General features: G+C 42.2%; 1 protein-coding gene and 1 pseudogene across 1 annotated transcript; both read right to left on the reverse strand.

Moving 5' to 3' along the window:
* Positions 1 to 515: 515 nt before the first annotated feature.
* LOC124674559 (two-component response regulator ORR42-like) lies at positions 516 to 1,010 on the reverse strand. The gene is made up of 2 exons (XM_047210603.1): positions 798 to 1,010; positions 516 to 704 (listed from the first exon to the last, which is right to left on the reverse strand). The coding sequence occupies exons 1-2, from the start codon at positions 1,008 to 1,010 to the stop codon at positions 516 to 518; spliced, it is 402 nt and encodes a 133-aa protein (XP_047066559.1).
* A 16,509-nt stretch (positions 1,011 to 17,519) lies between these two features.
* Positions 17,520 to 21,248, reverse strand: LOC124672966 (annotated as a pseudogene).
* Positions 21,249 to 21,945: the final 697 nt, after the last annotated feature.

The following is a 21,945-nucleotide window of genomic DNA, read 5'->3' on the forward strand; positions in this document are numbered from 1 at the left end:
TCCCCCTCTAGCTAACAATCTTCCACGAGCAAGTGTCACGCAAGAAGCTGAAGAGGTCTCTAGTCATCGTCGGTAGCATCACCTTCTAGGTGAATGCCGGCGAATCATTCATCGACTTTGATATGCCGAAGAAGGCGGGGCGGATTGGCAAAAGAGATCTTGGTTTATTCAAATTGCAAGGTTCTGGTTCTACATGAGGGAGGAGACCCCAATGATCTAGATCCCAAATTTAGTTCCAATTCCATTGACTTTTTTTTGTAGATTTCTAGGAACCTTACACATCACAAGTAATCCAAAGTTAATGCATTCAAATTGAAGGAGATACATATTACATGGATACAATCTAATTATTGGTAGCCTCCTTTGTCCTTCTTGCTAAAGACAATCTTTAACATGATTTTGGAAATAAGATGACAATACGATAAAACTAGAGAAATACGACAATGCAGGCATGCTCATACATATATGAGCTCAACATATTATTCCCTCTATTTATCTAGGACTCTTGGCTAGGCTTAGACAGTGTCGTTATTCTTCTTCTTGATGACCTCTTGAATTATAGCCCCGACAACATCAAGCTCCATTGGTTTGGGCAGAAATTCATCAGCGTCGACCCTCATGAACGCCTCTTGGCCATTTTCGCCAACTGATACTCCAACAATCTTCACATGAATTTCTCCCAAAGCACGGATCTTCTCAATTGCCTGCCAAATAATACAAGAAGTACATTTTCAAGCAAACTATTCAGCAAAAATAAATAGCTATTTTTCCACATGGAAGAAATGGAAAACTAATACCTCAGGCCCAGACATTACGGGCATGTCCTTGTCACAAAAAATAATGTCAAACTTCTTCCCCTCGAGGAACATTTGCAATGCTTCTTTCCCATTCTTAGCCGTAGTAATCTCGCAGTGGAATTTACGCAGCATGGCGGAGAGAATCATGGTCTCAACAGCCGAATCCTCAACAATAAGTGCCTTAACCGGGGATCCTTCAACGTAGGATGTCATGATCGGCTAAACAAACTAAAAAAGAATACATATATTTGTTATTTCCGATCCATGCAATGCATCTAAGGTGATAGTTATAGGGTATTCTCAATAAAAATAAACAAAAAAGTCATAATCAAAATTAGTATCCCGAAACGTTGTACATGAATATCAAGTGAGCAAGTTTAGTTGCAAAATCATAATAAATAATTCTTAAAAATAATCTAGAAGTTAAGCATGCAATTCAAGTACATATCAGTCGATGGAAATATATGCTAGATCTGGCAGGAAGCTCAAATCATGAGATGTTGCTATTGCGAGACGTGTGCAAAATTTATTATTACTCAGGATGGGAAGACCAAAAAATATATTTTTTCATATAAGAGGATAAGAAAAAAATAAAAAAAATATTAAAAGATAAAGAGAACATTGTTTTACATATGAATAATTTGTCATGTTCTTTTCTGCAATAAGTAGAACCAAAAACATCGTAAGGAAGACCGCATCATAGCAAAGAAACGGTGAAAAATACAACATATGGGTGCATATGCATGGTTGCACCTCTAACAGTCTCTTGTATGCAAGCATATCAAAATAAACTAGTACATGATGATGATTGCAAGGCAAAAAAGGAGAAAAATGGGGACCTCAAAGCTTGCTAGAGATTTTGGCGAACGAGGTCGAAGGAAATGAAATTGGCTCTTTTTTTATATTGTTGCTTCAGGCTTTGGTGTTGTGTGTCGTGTACGCCTCTATGCCTAGGTATTTATAGAGGGAAACGAGAGGAGCACCACCCCAAGGTTGGCCGATCTCAGCCATTCATTTGAAAATTATGTCCGTTCCCGCGTGCAAATATCTCCACCGTTTCACATGAAAATACAAAATGGACAACTAATGTTGATATTGCCAATATCTTTTGTTATAAATGATAAATATATTTTTCGTATTTCCAGATACTTCTCATAGATGTATAGCTTATTAAATTGCTGATTATTGCACCGCAGAAGATCACAGTGTGTATAAATATGTATGGCTTCACATGCCATCGTATCTAGATATCAAAAAGGAATTATAAATCATTTATTGTTTTTCCGTCAATAACATAGATGGTTGTTCATGATGTCTACGGGTGCTTCTATTCTTGTAGACAGTGTTGGGCCTCCAAGAGCAGAGGTTTGTAGAACAGCAGCAAGTTTCCCTTAAGTGGATCACCCAAGGTTTATCGAACTCAGGGAGGAAGAGGTCAAGGATATCCCTCTCAAGCAACCCTGCAACCACAAAGCAAGAAGTCTCTTGTGTCCCCAACACACCTAATAGGTGCACTAGTTCGGCGAAGAGATAGTGAAATACAGGTGGTATGAATAAATAAGCAGTAGCAACGGCACCAGAAAAGTGCTTTTTCCAGGACTGGTGTGTGGTTGATGGTGGTAATATTGCCGGAAGTATAGATGCAGTAAAACAGTAAACAAACAGCGATAGCAGTATTTAGGAACAAGGCCTAGGGATCATACTTTCACTAGTGGACACTCTCAACTTTGATCACATAACAGAATAAATAAATAGATGCTAGACTCTACACTCTCTTGTTGGATGATGAACACCACTAACTGTGTAGGATTACACGAACCCTCAATGCCGGTCTCCACAATATTCGATGTTCATGTTTAAATAACCTTAGAGTGCATGACAGATCAACATAACCAAACCAAGTACTAACATAGCATGCACACTGTCACCTTCACGCTACGAAAGGAGGCATAGATCACATCAATACCATCATAGCAATAGTTAACTTCATAATCTACAAGAGATCACAATCATAGCCTACGCCAAGTACTACACGATGCACACACTCGTCACCATTACACCGTGCGGGAGGAATAAACTACTTTAATAACATCACTAGAGTAGCACACGGATAAATTGTGATACAAAACACATTGCAATCATAAAGAGATATAAATAAGCACTTCACTATGCCATTCATAACAGTGAATAAGTATTCCGTGAAATATAGCCTAAGAGACCCACACGGTGCACACACTCGTCACCTTTACACACGTGGGACAAGGAGTCTCCGGAGATCACATAAGTAAAACCCACTTGACTAGCATAATGACATCTAGATTACAAGCATCATCATATGAATCTCAATCATGTAAGGCAGCTCATGAGATTATTGTATTGAAGTACATAGGAGAGAGATGAACCACATAGCTACCGGTACAGCCCCGAGCCTCGATGGAGAACTACTCCCTCCTCATGGGAGACAGCAGCGTTGATGAAGATGGCGGTGGTGTCGATGGAGGAGCCTTCCGGGGCACTTCCCCGTCCCGGCGGCGTGCCGGAACAGAGACTCCTGTCCCCCAGATCTTGGCTTCGCGATGGCGGCGGCTCTGGAAGGTTTCTCGTACCGTGGCTTTTTCGTATCGAGGTTTTAGGTCAGGGACCTTTATATAGGCGAAGAGGCGGAGTCGGAGGGTCGACGAGGCGACGACACAACAGGGGGGCGCGGGCCCCCCCTTGGCCGCGCCAGGGTGTCATCTGGTGGCCCTGTGGCCCCTCTCCGCGACTCTCGGGTGTTCCGGAAGCTTCGTGCAATCCTAAGATGCTGGGCGTTGATTTCGTCCGATTCCGAGAATATTTCCTTACTAGGATTTCTGAAACCAAAAACAGCAGAAAACAGCAACTGGCCTTTCGGCATCTCGTCAATAGGTTAGTTCCGTAAAACGCATAAATATGACATAAAGTATGCATAAAACATGTAGATATCATCAATAATGTGGCATGGAACATAAGAAATTATCGATACGTTGGAGACGTATCAGTTCACCTATTATTGTGGTGATTTGTTCAAGTATGGCAAGAAAACCTTACTATGAATGTGCCCATGATAGATATGAAACGACAATTAAGAATGTATTGCATTTGGTGTATTCCAGATCGATCGCATATTAGTTTGCTCCATCTTCGGATTATCTTAATCTCACATCTATAATTTCACCGAAATATGCGCACAGAGGCTTAATCAACATAAACAAAGATGAATTTACCAGATTGTATATATGCTACCACTTAAGGTGCTAAGAGAGAACTAATTATGTCGTGGATATGACCACGACAGGTGCTACAAGATTGCACGAAGACCAGGGTTTACCCATGTCCAGCCTCTCCGGAGAGTAAAAGGCTTACTTCCTACTTATATGTATTCATTAGAGAGTTACAATGGGGTTGATGAGGGAGCTCCTCGGAATGCCCACCATGAGTGGCTTAGGGTTGACGAAATCCTGCAGGCTAGCACGAGACATCAGGTACCAAACGGGGAGAGAGATTTACCCAGGTTTGGGGCCCTCGATGAGGTAAACCCTTACTTCCTCCTTGTCTGATTTTGATTTATCGAATATATCGGTTACAATGGGGTAGCCGATAGGCTGCTATGGTCAACTCGCCGAGAGGCAAGGATTCTAAGGTTTGTGCTCCAAGTTGCGGTGGTTCTATCTATTGTTGTTCTCTTGTTCGGCGGGCCCCCTCCTGGCCTTTATATAGCAGGCCAGGTCCCGAGAGTCCTATCCAAACTCAACTAGGTTACATTCAGATCTAATATAATATTTCTTTTATCGACGCCTTCTTTCCTTGTCCATAAAGAATCCATCTCCTGGTAGGTCTCCTTCGCTGCAACCGACGTACGGGCCCACCTTCGTCTTGTAAAATCTTCATGGGCCCCTAGTTGGCTAGGGGAGGTAGACTAATGTCGAGTACCCGAAGGTTAATACCCACATGAGTAGCCCCCGAGTGACTTGCCGAAGCAAAGCTTCGAGCAGGGACTACAATTGCCTTCATCCGAATGTCTTTATCTGTCGAAGAAAATTGAATCTTCTCATTTGCTATGAGGTTGAAATTGCTTGATATCGGGTGCACGTCCAGCGCTCCCGATGGGAGTATCCCCCGAGTATAGGGACAGATGTTTGCAACTGTGCGTAGACTCAAGTTGTACTACTCGAAGATTTTGCTATTGACGCTTTCTGAGCTTCCTTTATCATCCGATACTTTTAGTATATCGGGTCTTCTAAGACTTCGGGTGAAGTCATACAATTTTGGTTGTATGCAAGGGATAAAAGTAACGAGCCCAGCCTTACTCGACAAATCGATGCTGGTTAACTGCCGATGGCAAAACAATCTTACCCTACACAGAATCAAGTCCCCGGGCTTGATCCTGGATTTCTTTGGAACCTTCGGGTTCGTTCTCTTTTGAATTCATCCGATTATTGATGCTTTCGCTATTTTATCGGGTGCGCGTCCAGCGCTCCCAATAGGAGTAGCCCCCGAGTATAGGGACGGACGTTTGCAACCATGCGTGGACTCAAGTCGAGTAGCCGAAAGTAATAGATTCATTCAGATGTCAATTCTATTCGAATGTTTCGTTAAAGGGAGCCGATAACCTCGATGATGTCATCAGTGATGTGGCATCTGTGGCAGCTCGATTGACAGGACGTGACTTAATGGGCCCACCCTATATCTGCATGGTCAGTTAGGAAATGACTGATCCTTGCATGTTGACCGAGGTGTTTCCTCGATTCTTGTGCGTAGTGGGGGTAATGGATATAGGGTGGGCCCATTAGATTTGGATTTTGCCTTCTACAACATCCAAATCTTGGATATGGAAACACAAATCCTTCAGAAATCAGCCTATTTCGTGACCCTCTCCTACAGGGGCGAAGCTAGGGGCAAAATTCATTGGGTTCAGCTCTTGGTGTTGATCTATAATCTTCCAATAATTTGCAATATCACATATTAATACAATAAAGTTTTGACTGATTTCATTGGGTTCAGATGAACCCAATTGTTGCACGGCAACTCCACCACTGCTCTGCGAGTGCTATCTAGGATGCCCGCCGTACTTCCCCCTCTAGCTAACAATTTTCCACGAGCGATTGTCGCGCAAGAAGCTGAAGAGGTCTCTAGTCGTCGTCGGCAGCATCACCTTCTAGGTGAATGCTGACAAATCATTCATCGACTTTGATATGCTGAAGAAGGCGTGGGCGGATTGGCAAAAGTTCTTGTTCTACATGAGGGAGGAAACCCCAACGAGCTAGATACCTAATTTAATTCCAATTCCATTGAGTTTTTTTTTGTAGATTTCTTGGAACCTTACACATAAAAAGTAATCCAAAGTTAATGCATTCAAATTGAAGGAGATGCATATTACATGGATACAATCTAATTATTGGTAGCATCCCTTGTCCTTCTTGCTAAAGACAATCGTTAACATGATTTTGGAAATAAGACGACGATAAAACTAGAGAAATACGATAATACAAGCATGCTCATACATATATGAGCTCAAAATATTATTCCCTTTATTTATGTAGGACACTTAGCTAGGCTTAGACAGTGTCGTTATTCTTCTTCTTCTTCTTGATGATCTCTTGAATTATAGCCCCGACAACATCAAGCTCCATTGGTTTGGGCAGAAATTCATCAGCGCCGACCCTCATGAACGCCTCTTGTGCATTATCGCCAACTGATACTCCAACAATCTTCACATGAATTTCTCCCAAAGCACGGATCTTCTCAATTGCCTACCAAATAACATAAGAAGTACATTTTCAAGCAAACTATTCAGCAAAAATAAATAGCTATTTTTCCACATGGAAGAAACGAGAAAACTAATACCTCCGGCCCGGACATTACGGGCATGTCCTTGTCACAAAAATAATGTCAAACTTCTTCCCCTCGAGGAACATTTGCACTGCTTCTTTCCCATTCTTAGCCGTAGTAATCTAACATTGGAATTTACGCAGCATGGCGGTGAGAACCATGGTCTCAACAGCCGAATCCTCAACAATAAGTGCCTTAACCGGGGATCCTTCGATGTAGGATGTCATCATCGGCTAAACAAACTACAAAGGAATACATATATTTGTTATTTTCTATCCATGCAATGCATCTAAAGTGATACTTCATGTTCCCAAGTTGCCTCTTCCTTAGTATGGTGACTCCATTGAATCTTGCAGAACTTGATAGTCTTGGTACGGGTATTCCTTTGAGCTCTCTCCAAAATCTTGATAGGTTTCTCCTCATAATTCAGGTCACTCTCTAGTTGAACTTCCTCGAGAGGTACTGTATCCTTCAACGGGGTTTCTGACATCTCAGGGTGACATTTCTTCAGCTGACTGACATGGAACACATTATGTACTACTGAAAGAATCTCTGGCAGTTCAATCTCATAAGCCACTTCTTCTTTACGAGATAAGATCTTGAAAGGTCCAATAAATCTAGGGGCTAACTTTCCCTTGATTCCAAATCTCTTGAGACATCGAAGAGGTGATACTCTAAGATAAACTCTATCGCCTATTTCATACGAAACATTCCTACGCTTGTTAGCAGCATAGCTCTTCTGTCTAGACTATGCTATCTTCAATCTATCCTTGATCAGTCTAACCTTTTCTTCTACTTCTTGGATAATATCCGGTCCAAAGAAACTTCTTTCTCCTTCTCCACTCCACAGCAGTGGTGTGGTACACTTTCTCCCATACGGAGCTTCAAATGGTGACATTTCAATGCTAGCTTGGTAACTATTGTTGTAAGAAAATTCCGCATAGGGTAAACTATCATCCCAACTGGATCCATAATCTATAACACAAGCTCTCAGCATATCTTCTAAGATTTGATTCACTCTCTCAGTCTGACCATCTGTTTGAGGATGAAAAGCTGTACTGAACTCCATTCTGGTTCCTAAGGACTCATGTAGTTGCTTCCAGAAATTTGACGTAAATTGGGTACCTCTATCAGACACAATACTCTTCGGAACACAGTGAAGGCATACAATTCTCTTCATATAGATATCCTGCTAATTTAGCATCGGTGTAAGTGGTCTTCACGGGCACAAAGTGAGCTACCTTTGTCAGATGTTCCACTATAACCCGAATCGAATCATACCCTGATTTTGTTCGGGCTAATCCAGTAATAAAGTCCATACCAATTTGGTCCCATTTCCAGTCTAGAACCTTCAATGGTTGCAATAATCCAGTTGGCTTCTGATGTTCAGCCTTTACTCTACTACACACATCACACTTGGCTATATATTTTGCGATGTCCCGCTTCATATTATTCCACCAGAATCTCTCCTTCAAATCCATGTACATCTTGGTATTGCCAGGGTGAATGGAATATGGTGTCTCATGAGCTTCCTGGAATATCAGCCTCCTTAGTCCAGGGTCATTGGCTACGCAAATTCGTTTTCCGAACCAAACAACACCATGTTCGTCTTCACTAAAACCTTTTGGCTTCTCCTCCTTCAGGTTTTCCTTTATCTTCTCTATATCTTCGTCTCCCTTCTGGGTTTCTCTTATTCTATCCATCAGTGTAGGTTGCACTATCAGTGACGCTACAAAGCCCTCCGGTACTGCTTCCAAACCAAGGTCCTTCAATCCCTTGCACAAATCTTCGAGCAGATCCTCCGTCGATAGCCAATTCACATAAGGTCGACGACTTAGGGCATCGACCACTACATTTGCTTTACCAGGGTGGTATTGCAAACTCGGATCGTAATCCTTGATGAGTTCCAACCATCTCCTTTGTCTCATGTTCAATTCCTTCGGGTGAAAATGTACTTCAAACTCTTGTGGTCGGTGTATACTTCACATCGTTTCCCCATCAAATAGTATCTCCGGGTCTTCGGTGCATGGACTACTGAAGCCAACTCAATATCATGTGTGGGGTAATTGGTTTCATGTTTCTTGAGTTGCCTAGAAGCATAAGCTGCTACCATGCCTTCCTGCATCACCACACTTCCAAGTCCTTGACGAGAAGCGTCACAGTAGACTTGAAATTCCTTCTCCAGATCCGGTAAACACAGAATTGGTGCAAACACTAACCTCTTCTTCAATTCCTGAAAACTAAATTCACATGCTTCAGTCCAAGCAAACTTGTTCTCTTTCTTCACAACTCAGTCATTGGTTTCGCAATCTTGGAGAAATTCTCAATGAATCTCCTGTAGTAGCCTGCCAATCCTAAGAAACTGCAAATTTCTCCGACATTCTTGGGTGGTTCCCATTCTGTCACGAAGCTACCTTGGCTGGATCAACAACTATTCCTTCCTTGGATATGATGTGTCCAAGAAATCCTACTTCACTGAGCCAGAACTCACATTTGCTAAACTTGGCATGTAGCTAGTGTTCTCAAAGTTTCTCCAATATTAGGCGAAGATGTTTCTAATGTCTTCATTGCTCTTGGAATAGATAAGTATGTCGTCAATGAAGACTACGACAAACTTGTCAAGGAATTCCATGAACACTTTATTCATCATATTCATGAAGTATGGGGGAGCATTGGTTAAGCCGAAATCTTGGGGATGTCATGCTCTCTAATCTTGAGTTGAAAATATCCAGACCGAAGGTCGATCTAGGAAAATACACTAGCCCCTACGAACTGATCGAACAGATCATTGATTCTGGGTAATGGGTACTTGTTCTTGATGGTTACTTCATTCAATGGACGGTAAACCATAACCAAACATTGGCTCTTGTCCTTTTTCTCAACAAACAGAACTGGCGCTCCCCACGGAGACGAACTCTCCCTATTGAAACCTTTTCCTCACTGCTCCTTCAACTGTTTCTTGAGCTCCTTCAACTCATCAGTAGACATGGGATAAGGTCTCTTTGCTATAGGGCATGTGCCCGGAAGCAATTCTATAAGAAACTCCACATCTCTATCAGGGGGCATTCCCGGTAACTCCTCCGGAAAAACATCAGGTATTCCTTAACTATGTGTACCTGATCTAGGCTAACCCCCTTAAGATTGTTTAGCCTTAGATCTCCAAAATCCAATTGGGATTTGAACCTAATTCTTTTTCCCTCGGGGGTTGTGAGATTGATTGATTTACTCACACAATCTATGACTCCTCTATAAGTCGTCATCAGGTCATTCCCAAAATAACGTCCAAACCTTGTGATTCTAAGATTACCAAATGGGTGAGGAATTTATAGGGGCCAATTTCTAAAATCAAACTTCGGCATCCCGAATTGACTATCTTTTCTCCACCAGGGGAACTTACTTTAATTGTTTTCCCTATTTTTTCAGTGGGTAGTCCATTTTTATTCACAAAAGCTCTTGATATGAATGAATGCAATGCACCAGTATCGAGTAAAACTAATGTTGTAAACGAGTTGAGTGGAAACATACCCATCAAAACATCAGGCTCGTTCAACACCTCCTCCACGTTGAGGTGATTTGCCTGTCCCTTCTGGAATGGGTTGGGTTTGGTAACATCATCAGGCTTCTTCTCTGGACAATTAGTGTCATAGTGTCCAATCTTGTTACACTTGAAGCAGGTGATATGGGACAAGTCCCTTGAATTGTGACGGTGCTAGCCGTTGTTTCCATTGTGGTGTCCATTACTCCCATTGTGACGGCCATTGTTTCCATTGTGATTACCATTGGAATGGTTTCCCCTGAATCCTCCATTGAACTTATGTCCATTGTAGTTGTTGCCATTCCCCTTGCTAAAATGAGTATTATGCTTATGTGAGCTGTGACTTCCACTTCCTTCAGAAGAATGGTGCTTCTTCTGGAATGGCTCACTGTGGTTCTTGCTATTGCTGAACTTCCTCTTGCGGTTCTCTTCCTTCTTGATGTTATTGTCCAACGTGATGGATTGATCAAGTAGGGACTGGTAGTTGGGTGCATAAGCCACAGACAATGGGATCTTCAGTTCACCTTTAAGTCCATTGAGGAACTTCTCTTTCTTTTGGCATCAGTATCAATATCTTCTGGGGCATATCTCGCCAAAGTACATAAGTCATCCATGTACTCTTTCAGAGTCCTTCCACCTTGTCTCATACCGCGGAATTCATCCTTCTCCAGATTCATAATGCCCGAGGAGATATGGGTAGTACGAAAGCCCTCCTTGAAGGTTTCCCAGTCTAAGTCATCTATAGGCTGGGTAAGTTGATAAGTCTCCCACCACCTTGCAGCAGGTCCTTCAAACAGATGTGCGGTGAACCTAATCTTCTCAGCCTCCGTGCACTCACAGGTGACTAAGTCCTTATTGAAAGAACGGAGCCAGTCATCAGCTACTATTGGTTCAGTAGCACTGGAGAACTTGGCTGGTCTGAGTCTCAGAAATCTGGCAAGCCTGTTCACTGGGGGTGGAGGTGATGGTGGAGGTGGTGGTGGTGGAGGTGGTGGATTTTTGTTATTGTTGTTGGCTGCTTGGATGAGCTGGGTCATCATCTGCATGAGTTGTGCCTGAGCTGTCATCATCTGATGCAGTGCTTCCTGAGTTGGATCACGTCTTGGTGGCATCTGGGGTTGTTTTAGCATAGATGAGAAACAAGATAGACAGATCTAGGAAACAAAACTTCCTACCCATGCACAAACAAGTCACACAACCAAGCAAAAACATTTAAAACCAGAATCCAAACTTTACTTAAACTTAAGGAGGTTCAAAAATACGACTAAGATAGTTGGTACTGCCTTACATCAAATAGTAGGACAATACAAAAGAGCGTAACAGATTACATAAGATTTAAAGGGGTCATCTAATGTCACTTGACCGCTCCATAGCAAGCTAGTGGGCACGCCTCCTCTCTTGCTTTCCTCTTCGGGTTGTTGTTCTCGTCAACAGTTGGCGCTTCCTGAGTAGCTGGACGAGGTGGCGATGGTTGTATCTGTTTGACTAGATACGCGCACTGCGCCTGTAGTGCCAAGCTTATCGCCTGCTGATCCAGGTTCTCATCCTGTAGCTTTTCCTTGTCCTTCTTGAGTTGAACGACCTCAGCATCTAACTCGTCCCTCTTTCCATCGAGCCATTCGACGAGCTCCTCCAGTTCATAATACTTCTTGTTGTTCTCCTAGAGGATTTGCTTGGTCAAGTCCCGATCACGCATCTCGATACGTAGGTGATGCTCCATCTTCTGGGCATACCTCTCCATGTCCTCGAACTGGATCGCCTTCCATGTCAGGCCTTCGTGACTTCCCGCCATCCTTAAGCAAAATCCCGCGGTGGTGCGCTTTCCGAAGAGTTGGATACCCGACTCCTCATCGATGTCGTTCTTGTACTTGTAGACAATGCGAGCTATTGCCTCCTGCATTGCCATCACTACGCCATCTTCCCATTCTGGATATGTCTTCATGTAGACCACTGTGTCGGTAACTGGCTGAACAAGACGTCACTCAATGGTGGTCTCGATCTCCCAGCGCTCCACGGTGGGTACATCAGATATCACAGGCCTGCCTCGGAACATGGGTGTGCATATTCTCAGTGACCTGCACACCCGGGACAACGTGTCACTGAAAGGGGTGGCATCCTCGTGATAGGGCACCTAGAGCTTGGTGAAGGTGTCCATCTATATTTTGAAAAGAGAAACAAGGTTAGAATAGAATTAAATGAAAAGATAAGTGAAGAATTAAAATTTTCACTATTATATTTTAAGAAAAATTATCCTATGGCTTTCCAAATCCTAGGGTCTCAATCCTTTAGGCAACAGTAAGCTCTGATACCATTTTGTAGCACCCTACCTTTTAATAAAGGTAAGATACCTGTGTATAGTGCTATTCCCGGGATCACTAATAGCACACACATTTCAAATGTAGTAATCATAGCAATAGTATCAAAATCAATACCTCGTAGATCCTCATGAGATAAAATAAAGTCTTACAAACTGCATAGTCACTTGGACTAGCTTAAATAAAATTGTTCAAAGCAAACACAGCGGAAAAGTAAAACTTCAATGAGCCTCCATCGTCTTCATGCACCATAGGCAGACATGTTGGAATGTAGACTCGAGATCCTACCTAGTATTCTTCTTCAGATGAACCTACACATTTGAATATGCATCCCCACGAATGGAGGTCGGTACAATGATGTACCGGCAAATGACACTTATTTGGTGGCAATTGTGAAAAGGCTAACTACATGATATTTGGCTAGTGGAGTCTTGGGCTAACTTGCATAAACCCAATTTTATCCTACAGTTTTAATTTTAAACAAAACCTTTTATAAATCTTGTAAAGATGTCATAAACAGTATCATGGTTACATCTCCCATGTACTTCTATATAGTTGCTATTCAAGTTTTAACACATTCAGAAAATATGATGAGATTCTTCCGTACATTCCTTGCCTAGGAGCTCAAATTGTCCATAACCGGGGACACGGCTAAGATCTTAGGTTTAACTCTCGAGAGGTTGTACACTTTCACCTTACGATCCACCCTTCCCAAGAAGAATGAGATGAGATCTTTCAGAAGAAGGTTTCAACCATACTAGCTAGACCCTTCTCGTTCGGCTGCAGCCACATCATCCTGTCTAGCAAACAAGTTGGACCTTGATGCGCGTAGATGACACGTCCGTTGGGAACCCCAAGAGGAAGGTGTGATGCGCACAACAGCAAGTTTTCCCTCAGTAAGAAACCAAGGTTATCGAACCAGTAGGAGTCAAGAAGCACGTCGAAGGTTGATGGCGGCGGGATGTAGTGCGGCGCAACACCAGGGATTCCGGTGCCAACGTGGAACCTGCACAACACAACCAAAGTACTTTGCCCCAACGAAACAGTTGAGGTTGTCAATCTCACCGGCTTGCTGTAACAAAGGATTAGATGTATAGTGTGGATGATGATTGTTTGCGAGAAAACGAGTAGAACAAGTATTGCGAGTAGATTGTATTCGATGTAAAAGAATGGACCGGGGTCCACAGTTCACTAGAGGTGTCTCTCCCATAAGATAAATAGCATGTTGGGTGAACAAATTACGGTTGGGCAATTGACAAATAGAGAGGGCATGACCATGCACATACATGATATGATGAGTATAGTGAGATTTAATTGGGCATTACGACAAAGTACATAGACCGCTATCCAAGCATGCATCTATGCCTAAAAAGTCCACCTTCGGGTTATCATGCGAACCCCTTCCAGTATTAAGTTGCAAACAACGAGACAATTGCATTAAGTATGGTGCGTAATGTAATCAATAACTACATCCTCGGACATAGCATCAATGTTTTATCCCTAGTGGCAACAACGACATCCACAACCTTAGAACTTTCACGTCATCGTCCTGCATTTAATGGAGGCATGAACCGACTATCGAGCATAAATACTCCCTCTTGGAGTTAAGAGTAAAAACTTGGCCGAGCCTCTACTAATAACGGAGAGCATGCAAGATCATAAACAACACATAGGTAATAGATTGATAATCAACATAACATAGTATTCTCTATCCATCGGATCCCAACAAACACAACATATAGCATTACAAATAGATGATCTTGATCATGTTAGGCAGCCCACAAGATCCGACAATGAAGCACATAAGGAGAAGAAGACCATCTAGCTACTCGCTATGGACCCATAGTCCGAGGGTGAACTACTCACTCATCACTCCGGAGGCGACCATGGCGGTGAAGAGTCCTCCGGGAGATGATTCCCCTCTCCGGTAGGGTGCCGGAGGCGATCTCCTGAATCCCCCGAGATGGGATTGGCGGCGGCGGCGTCTCTGGAAGGTTTTCCGTATCGTGGCTCTCGGTGCGGGGGTTTCGCCACGAAGACTATATGTAGGCGGAAGGGCAGGTCAGGGGGCCACACGAGGGCCCCACACAACAGGCCGGCGCGGCCAAGGCCCAGGCCGCGCCGCCCTAGTGTGGCGCCACCTCGTGGCCCGACTTCGTAAGTCCTCCGGTCTTCTGGAAGCTTCGTGGAAAAATAAGCCCCTGGGCGTTGATTTCGTCCAATTCCGAGAATATTTCCTTACTAGGATTTCTGAAACCAAAAACAACAAAAAACAGCAAAAAACAGCAACTGGCTCTTCGGCATCTCGTTAATAGGTTAGTGCCGAAAAATGCATAAATATGACATAAAGTATGCATAAAACATGTAGATATCATCAATAATGTGGCATGGAACATAAGAAATTATCGATACGTCAGAGACGTATCAGACCTCACAACTTACTTAATCCCAGCAGAGCCCATAATACCATAAGGCTACACTGGAAGCTATCTAAAACATGGATGAATTGGAAACCTATTTAAACCTGAGTGGTCTACCACAAGTGAAACTCACAGACTTAAAACCCATCCCAGGTAGTAAACGCCCACACGATCCCCTGATGAAAACCAGGTGTGTAGTCTAGAGCAACCACTATTCAACTGCGCACTCTCAGGTGAAAACCCCCACCTGTCCACTAGTTAACACCCCAGGGACGTGGCCCTGAGTAGCCGCCCACCATTCAACCAATCCACCCAGGTGTTTCATTAAGGTTGTTAATTTTAATTCCCAATACTCACACTCCAGAATAATCGAAACAACATTGGCATTTTGATGTTGCTAGGCAAACTAATTATCCTAGCAAGGGTTTAGGAGTGGCTACACACTACTAGGATTGATAATCACAGCATAATACTTTTACTTTTTAAATCAAAATCCTACCATGCATACTATTTTAAAACACTAATGCATAAATAAAATAGATAGGATTTGAATGTCACTTGCCTTGATCAAAGCAAACGGCACACTCACAGCAATCACAAGCGTAACCCTGATTTCCTTCACAATCTAACAAGTAAACAAAGCAAAAATAAACAAGCATTCAAGATGAACAAGCATAGACATGTATGCATGCATGATATGCACGACTTAATTTCACACATAGAGGTTGTGTGAAAATGATGTATTAAGTGCTCTCTAATATGTACCATGTTATTAAAGTTTTCTAAAATTTTAGCTTGATTAAAAATAACATTTGTTAAAGGTTTACTTAACATATACAACCACATTAATTAGCTACTACAAGATTTATGTTTAGAAAATTTTTAAACTTGACACCCCTCGATAGGGTACATTAATACAAGAGTAGAGAAATTGGAATTATTCAAAAATAGTTTATAGAATTTGAATTATAGTCAAAATACTGATTTGAATAAGATTTACAATAGCAAGTTTGTGCACGTATCAAAATTTAACCTCTCTGGTTTCATGGTGATCTACATGTTCTAAGGATTCCAGAGACTACAAAATCATAAAATTTGGAGTAGTGGATTCCCAATTTTATAGTGTAAAAGAGTTCATTTCCCTATTTGATTTATGAGACGAAATTTACTACATAACCTATACAATATTATTGCATAAAAGTGTTCTACAGGTTATAAGATTTCCAACGATATATATTTTGCAAAATTTGGACCTCTGCATGATTTTATATCGATTTTACAAGTTGGGCATGCAATCTGACATTTAAATTCAAATTTAAAAACAAGTTTGACTAGATTTGACATGGCACGCTGACTGTGCTGACACGCGACACGATCTGATTGGACCGTACCGATTCGGTATTGGGATCTAATCTACGCCGTTATATCTAGATCGGACGAACGGGAACGAAAGCGTCCACTAACCTCTGCTGCGGCTCGGTGGTCGACCTCGTCGGCGTTCTGGTGGCGCCTGGCAATGTCGAGGGGGACTACAGGATGCGGCGGCGTGCGTCGGTGAGATTGGTGGTGGCGGCACGGCTAATGGCGGGCTAGGGCTGCGGGGAGCGGCGGCCGGAGGTGGCAGATGGTGGCGTTGCTCCGACGAGCAATTGGCAGCTCTTGGAGGCGCGAGAGGGGCTGCGGCTTGGGGGAATAGAGGACGGGTGTCTCTGGGCTATTTTTAGGGGGCTTGGGCGTGTGCTCCACGGCACGGACGTCGAGGTGGGTCGGTTAGGGTTAGGGTTTGGAGGAGTCTGGGTCGGCCATAGCTGGAGGTGGACGACAATGCTGACGCGTGGGGTCTCGGTGACAGGTGGGTCCCGCCGGTCAGGGAAAGGAGAGAGAGAGAGAGAGAGGCGGTTCGGTGCGCGGGCCGATTTGCTGGCGGGCTAGGCCGGTGCGGTCGGGCTGGCCCAAATCGGCCGGTTCGTTTCTTTTTTTTCTTTTCTCCTTTTCTTTTTCTGTTTTAATTCATAACTTTTGATTTAAGGATCCAAAAGTGTTCAAATTTGTTTCTAAATTTTTTTAAAAATCAGAGGGTTGTTTTGGGACTAAGAGAGACAAGTTTTAAAAAAGTCTTTTGAGACTTAAATAAAATAAAATAGCACATAGGCTATGGTAACAATTATGTAATTAGGATTTTTAGGGCTTGACCAATTAGAGATTGTTATTTCATTTGACTATCAAATGCAGAAATGATATTAATGCATGATGCTTTTTTAAAATTTGAAAACTTGGGATGTTACAGGAGGAGACCTCAACGAGCTAGATCCCTAATTTAATTCCAATTCCATTGAGTTTTTTTGTAGATTTCTAGGAACCTTACACATAACATGTAATCCAAAGTTAATGCATTCAAATTGAAGGAGATACATATTACATGGATACAATCTAATTATTGGTAGCCTCCCTTGTCCTTCTTGCTAAAGACAATCTATAACATAATTTTGGAAATAAGACGACAGTACGATAAAACTAGAGAAATACGACAATGCAGGCATGCTCATACATATATGAGCTCAACATATTATTCCCTCTATTTATCTAGGACACTTGGCTAGGCTTAGACAGTGTCGTTATTCTTCTTCTTCTTGATGATCTCTTGAATTATAGCCTCGACAACATCAAGATACATTGGTTTGGGCAGAAATTCGTCAGCGCCGACCCTCATGAACGCCTCTTGGGCATTATCGCCAACTGATACTCCAATAATCTTCACATGAATTTCTCCCAAAGCACGGATCTTCTCAATTGCCTGCCAAATAACACAAGAAATACATTTTCAAGCAAACTATTCAGCAAAAATAAATAGCTCTTTTCCACATGGAAGAAAAGGAAAACTAATACCTCAGGCCCAGACATTACGGGCATGTCCTTGTCACACAGAAATAATGTCAAACTTCTTCCCCTTGAGGAACATTTGCACTGCTTCTTTCCCATTCTTAGCCGTAGTAATCTCACAGTGGAATTTATGCAGCCTGGCAGAGAGAAGCATGGTCTCAACAGCCGAATCCTCAACAATAAGTGCCCTAACTGGGAATACTTCGACGTAGGATGTCATGATCGGCTAAACAAAGTACAAAGGAATACATATATTTATTATTTCCGATCCATGCAATGCATCTAAGGTGATAGTTATAGGGTATTCTCAATAAAAATAAACAAAAAATCATAATCAAAATTAGTATCCCGAAACATTGTGCATGAATATCTAATGAGCAATTTTAGTTGCAAAATCATAAGAAATAATTCTTAAAAATAATCTAGATGTTAAGCATGCACTTCCAGTACATATCAGTTGATGGAAATATATGCTAGATCTGGCAGGAAGATCAAATCATTACATGTTGCTATTGCAAGACATGTGCAAAATTTATTATTACTTAGGACGGGAAGACCAGAAAATCTATATTTGCATATAATAGGATAAGAAAAAAAATCAAAAAATAATATTAAAAGACAAAGAGAACATTGTTCTACATATGAATAATTTGTCGTGTTCTTTTTAGCAATAAGTAGAACCAAAAACATCTTAAGGTAGACCACATGATAGCAAAGAAACGATCAAAAATACAACATATGGGTGCATATAAATGGTTGCACCTCTAACAGTCTCTTGTATGCAAGCATAGCAAAATAAACTAGTACATGATGATGATTGCAAGGCAAAAACAAAGAGAAAAAATAGGGACCTCAAAGCTTGCTAGAGCTTTTGGCAAACGAGGTCGAAGGAAATGCAGTTGGCGCTTTTTTATCTTGTTGCTTCAGGATTTGATGTTGTGTGCCATGTACACGTCTACGCCTAGTTATTTATAGAGGTAAACGAGAGGAGCACCACCCCAAGGCTAGCCGATCTCAGCCATTCATTTGAAAATTATGTCTGTTCTCGCGTGCAAAATCTCCACCATTTCACATGACAATACAAAATGAAGAACTAATGTTGATATTGCCAATATCTTTGTTATAAATGATACATATATTGTTCGTATTTCGAGATACTGCTCACAGAAGTATAGCTTATTAAATCGTTGATTATTGCACCGCAGAAGATCACAGTGTGTATAAATATGTATGGCCTCACATGCCATCGTTGATAGATACCAAAATGGAATTAGAAATCATTTATTGTTTTGCCGTCAATAACATAGATGGTTGTTCACCTATTATTGTGGTGATTAGTTCAAGTATGGCAAGAAAATCTTACTATGAATGTGCCCATGATAGATACCAAATGATAATTAAGAATGTATTGGATCTGGTGTATTCTAGATCGATAGCATATTAGTTTGCTCCATCGTCGGATTATCTTTATCTCACATCTATAATTTGACTGAAATATGCGTACAAAGGCTTAATCAACATAAAAAATGATGAATTTACTAGATTGTATATATGCTACCACAAAAGGTGCTAAGAGATAACTAATTATGTCGTGGATATGACCACGACAGGTGCTACAAGATTGCATGAAGACCAGGGATTACCCACGTCCAACCTCTCCGAAGAGTAAAAGGCTTACTTTCTGCTTATATGTATTCATTGGAGAGTTACAATGGGGTTGACGAGGGAGCTCCTCAGCAATGCCCACCATGAGTGGCTTAGGGTTGACAGAATCCTGCAGGCTAGGACGAGACATCAGATACCAAACGGGGAGAGAGATTTACCCAGGTTCGGGGCCCTCGATGAGGTAAAACCCTTACTTCCGCTTGTCCGATCTTGATTTATCGAATATATCAGTGTTACAATGGGGTAGCCGATAGGCTGCTCGGTCGACTTCGCCGAGAGGCAAGGATTCTAAGATTTGTGCTCCATGTGGTGGTTCTATCTATTGTTGTTCTCTTGTTCGGCAGGCCCCCTCCTGACCTTTATATAGCAGGCCAGGTCCCGAGAGTCCTATCCGAACTCGACTAGGTTACATTCAGATCTAATCTAATCTTTTTTTATCGACGCCTTCTTGCCTTGTCCATCAAGAATCCGTCTCCTGGTAGGTCTCCTTCATTGCAACTGATGTACAGGCCCACCTTGGTCTTGGACAATCTTCATGGCCCCCTAGTTGGGCCAGGGGAGGTAGACTAATGTCGGGTATCCGAAGGGTAATGCCCACATCAGTAGCCCCCGAGTGACTGGCCTAAGCAAAGCTTTGGGCAGGGACTACAATTGCCTTCATCCGAATATATTTATCTGTCGAAGAAAATTGAATCTTCTCATTTGCTATGAGGTTAAAATTTCTTGATATCGGGTGTGCGTCCAGCGCTCCCGATGGGAGTAGCCCCTGAATCTAGGGACGGATGTTTGCAACCATGCGTAGACTCAAGTTGTACTACTCGAAGATTTTGCTGTTGACGCTTTCTAAGCTTCCTTTATCATCCTATACTTTTAGTATATCGGGTCTTCTAATGTCGGGTTAAGTCGTGCAATTTTGGTTGTACGCAAGGGATAAAAATAACGAGCCCAGCCTTACTTGATAAATCGATGCTGGTTAACTCTCGATGGCAAAACAACGTTACCCTACACAGAATCAAGTCCCCGGGCTTGATCCTGGATTTTGCTGGAACCTTCGGGTCCGTTCTTTTTTCAATTCATCTGATTATTGATGCTTTCTCTATTTTATCGGGTGCGCGTCCAGCGCTCCCAATAGGAGTAACCCCCGAGTCTAGGGACGGATGTTTGCAAACGTGCGTAGACTCAAGTCGAGTAGCAGAAAGTAATAGATTCATTCAGATGTCAATTTTATTCGAATGTTTCGTCAAAGGGAGCCGATAACCTCGATGACATCACCAGTGATGTGGCATCTACGGTAGCTCGATTGACAGGACGTGACCTAATGGGCCCACTCTATATCTGCACGGTCAGTTAGGAAATGACTGATCCTTGCGCGTTGACCGAGGTGTTTTTCCTCGATTCTCGTGCGTAGTGGGGGTATGGTGGGACCATTAGATTTGGATGTTGCCTTCTACAACAACCAAATCTTGGATATAGAAACACAAATCCTTCAGAAATCAGCCTATTTTGTGACCCTCTGCGACATATGGGTGAAGCTATAGGCAAAATTCATTGGGTTCAGCTCTTGGTGTTGATCTATGATCTTCCAATAATTAGGAATATCACATATTAATACAATGAAGTTTTGACTAATTTTATTGGGTTCAAATGAACCCAATTGTTGCATGGCAGCTCCACCACTGCTCTGCGAGTGCTATCTAGGATCCACACCGTACTTCCCCTTCTAGCTAACAATCTTCCACGAGCGAGTGTTGCGCAAGAAGCTGAAGAGGTCTCTATTAGTCGTCATCGGCAACATCACCTTCTAGGTGAATGCCGGCGAATCATTCATTGACTTTGATATGACGAAGAAGACGTGGGCGGATTGGCAAAAGTTCTGGTTCTACATGAGGGAGGCGTAGCACCCATACCTTTTAATAAAGGTAAGATACTTGTGTATAGTGCTATTCCTGGGATCAATGATAGCACACACATTTAAAATGTAGTAATCATAGCAATAGTATCAAAATCACTACCTCGTAGATCCTCAGGAGATAAAATAAAGTCTTACAAACTACGTGATGGCTAGTGGAGTCTTGGGCTAATTTGCAGTTGGACTAGCTTAAATAAAATTGTTCAAAGCAAACACAATAGAAAAGTAAAACTTCAATGAGCCTCCATCATCTTCATGCACCACAGGCAGACATGTTGGAATGTAGACTCGAGATCCTACATAGTATTCTTCTTCAAATGAACCTGCGCGTTTGAATATGCAGCCCCACGAATGGAGGTCTGTACAATGATGTACTGGCAAATGACACTTATTTGGTGGCAATTGTGAAAAGGCTAACTACGTGATGGCTAGTGGAGTCTTGGGCTAATTTGCATAAAGTAAAATTTATCCTGCAGTTTTAATTTTAAACAAAACCTTTTATAAATCTTGTAAAGATGTCATAAACAATATCATGGTTACATCTCTCATGTACTTCTATATAGTTGCTATTCAT

Source organism: Lolium rigidum, chromosome 7 (genome assembly GCF_022539505.1).
Source record: "Lolium rigidum isolate FL_2022 chromosome 7, APGP_CSIRO_Lrig_0.1, whole genome shotgun sequence".
Lineage (NCBI taxonomy): Eukaryota > Viridiplantae > Streptophyta > Magnoliopsida > Poales > Poaceae > Lolium > Lolium rigidum.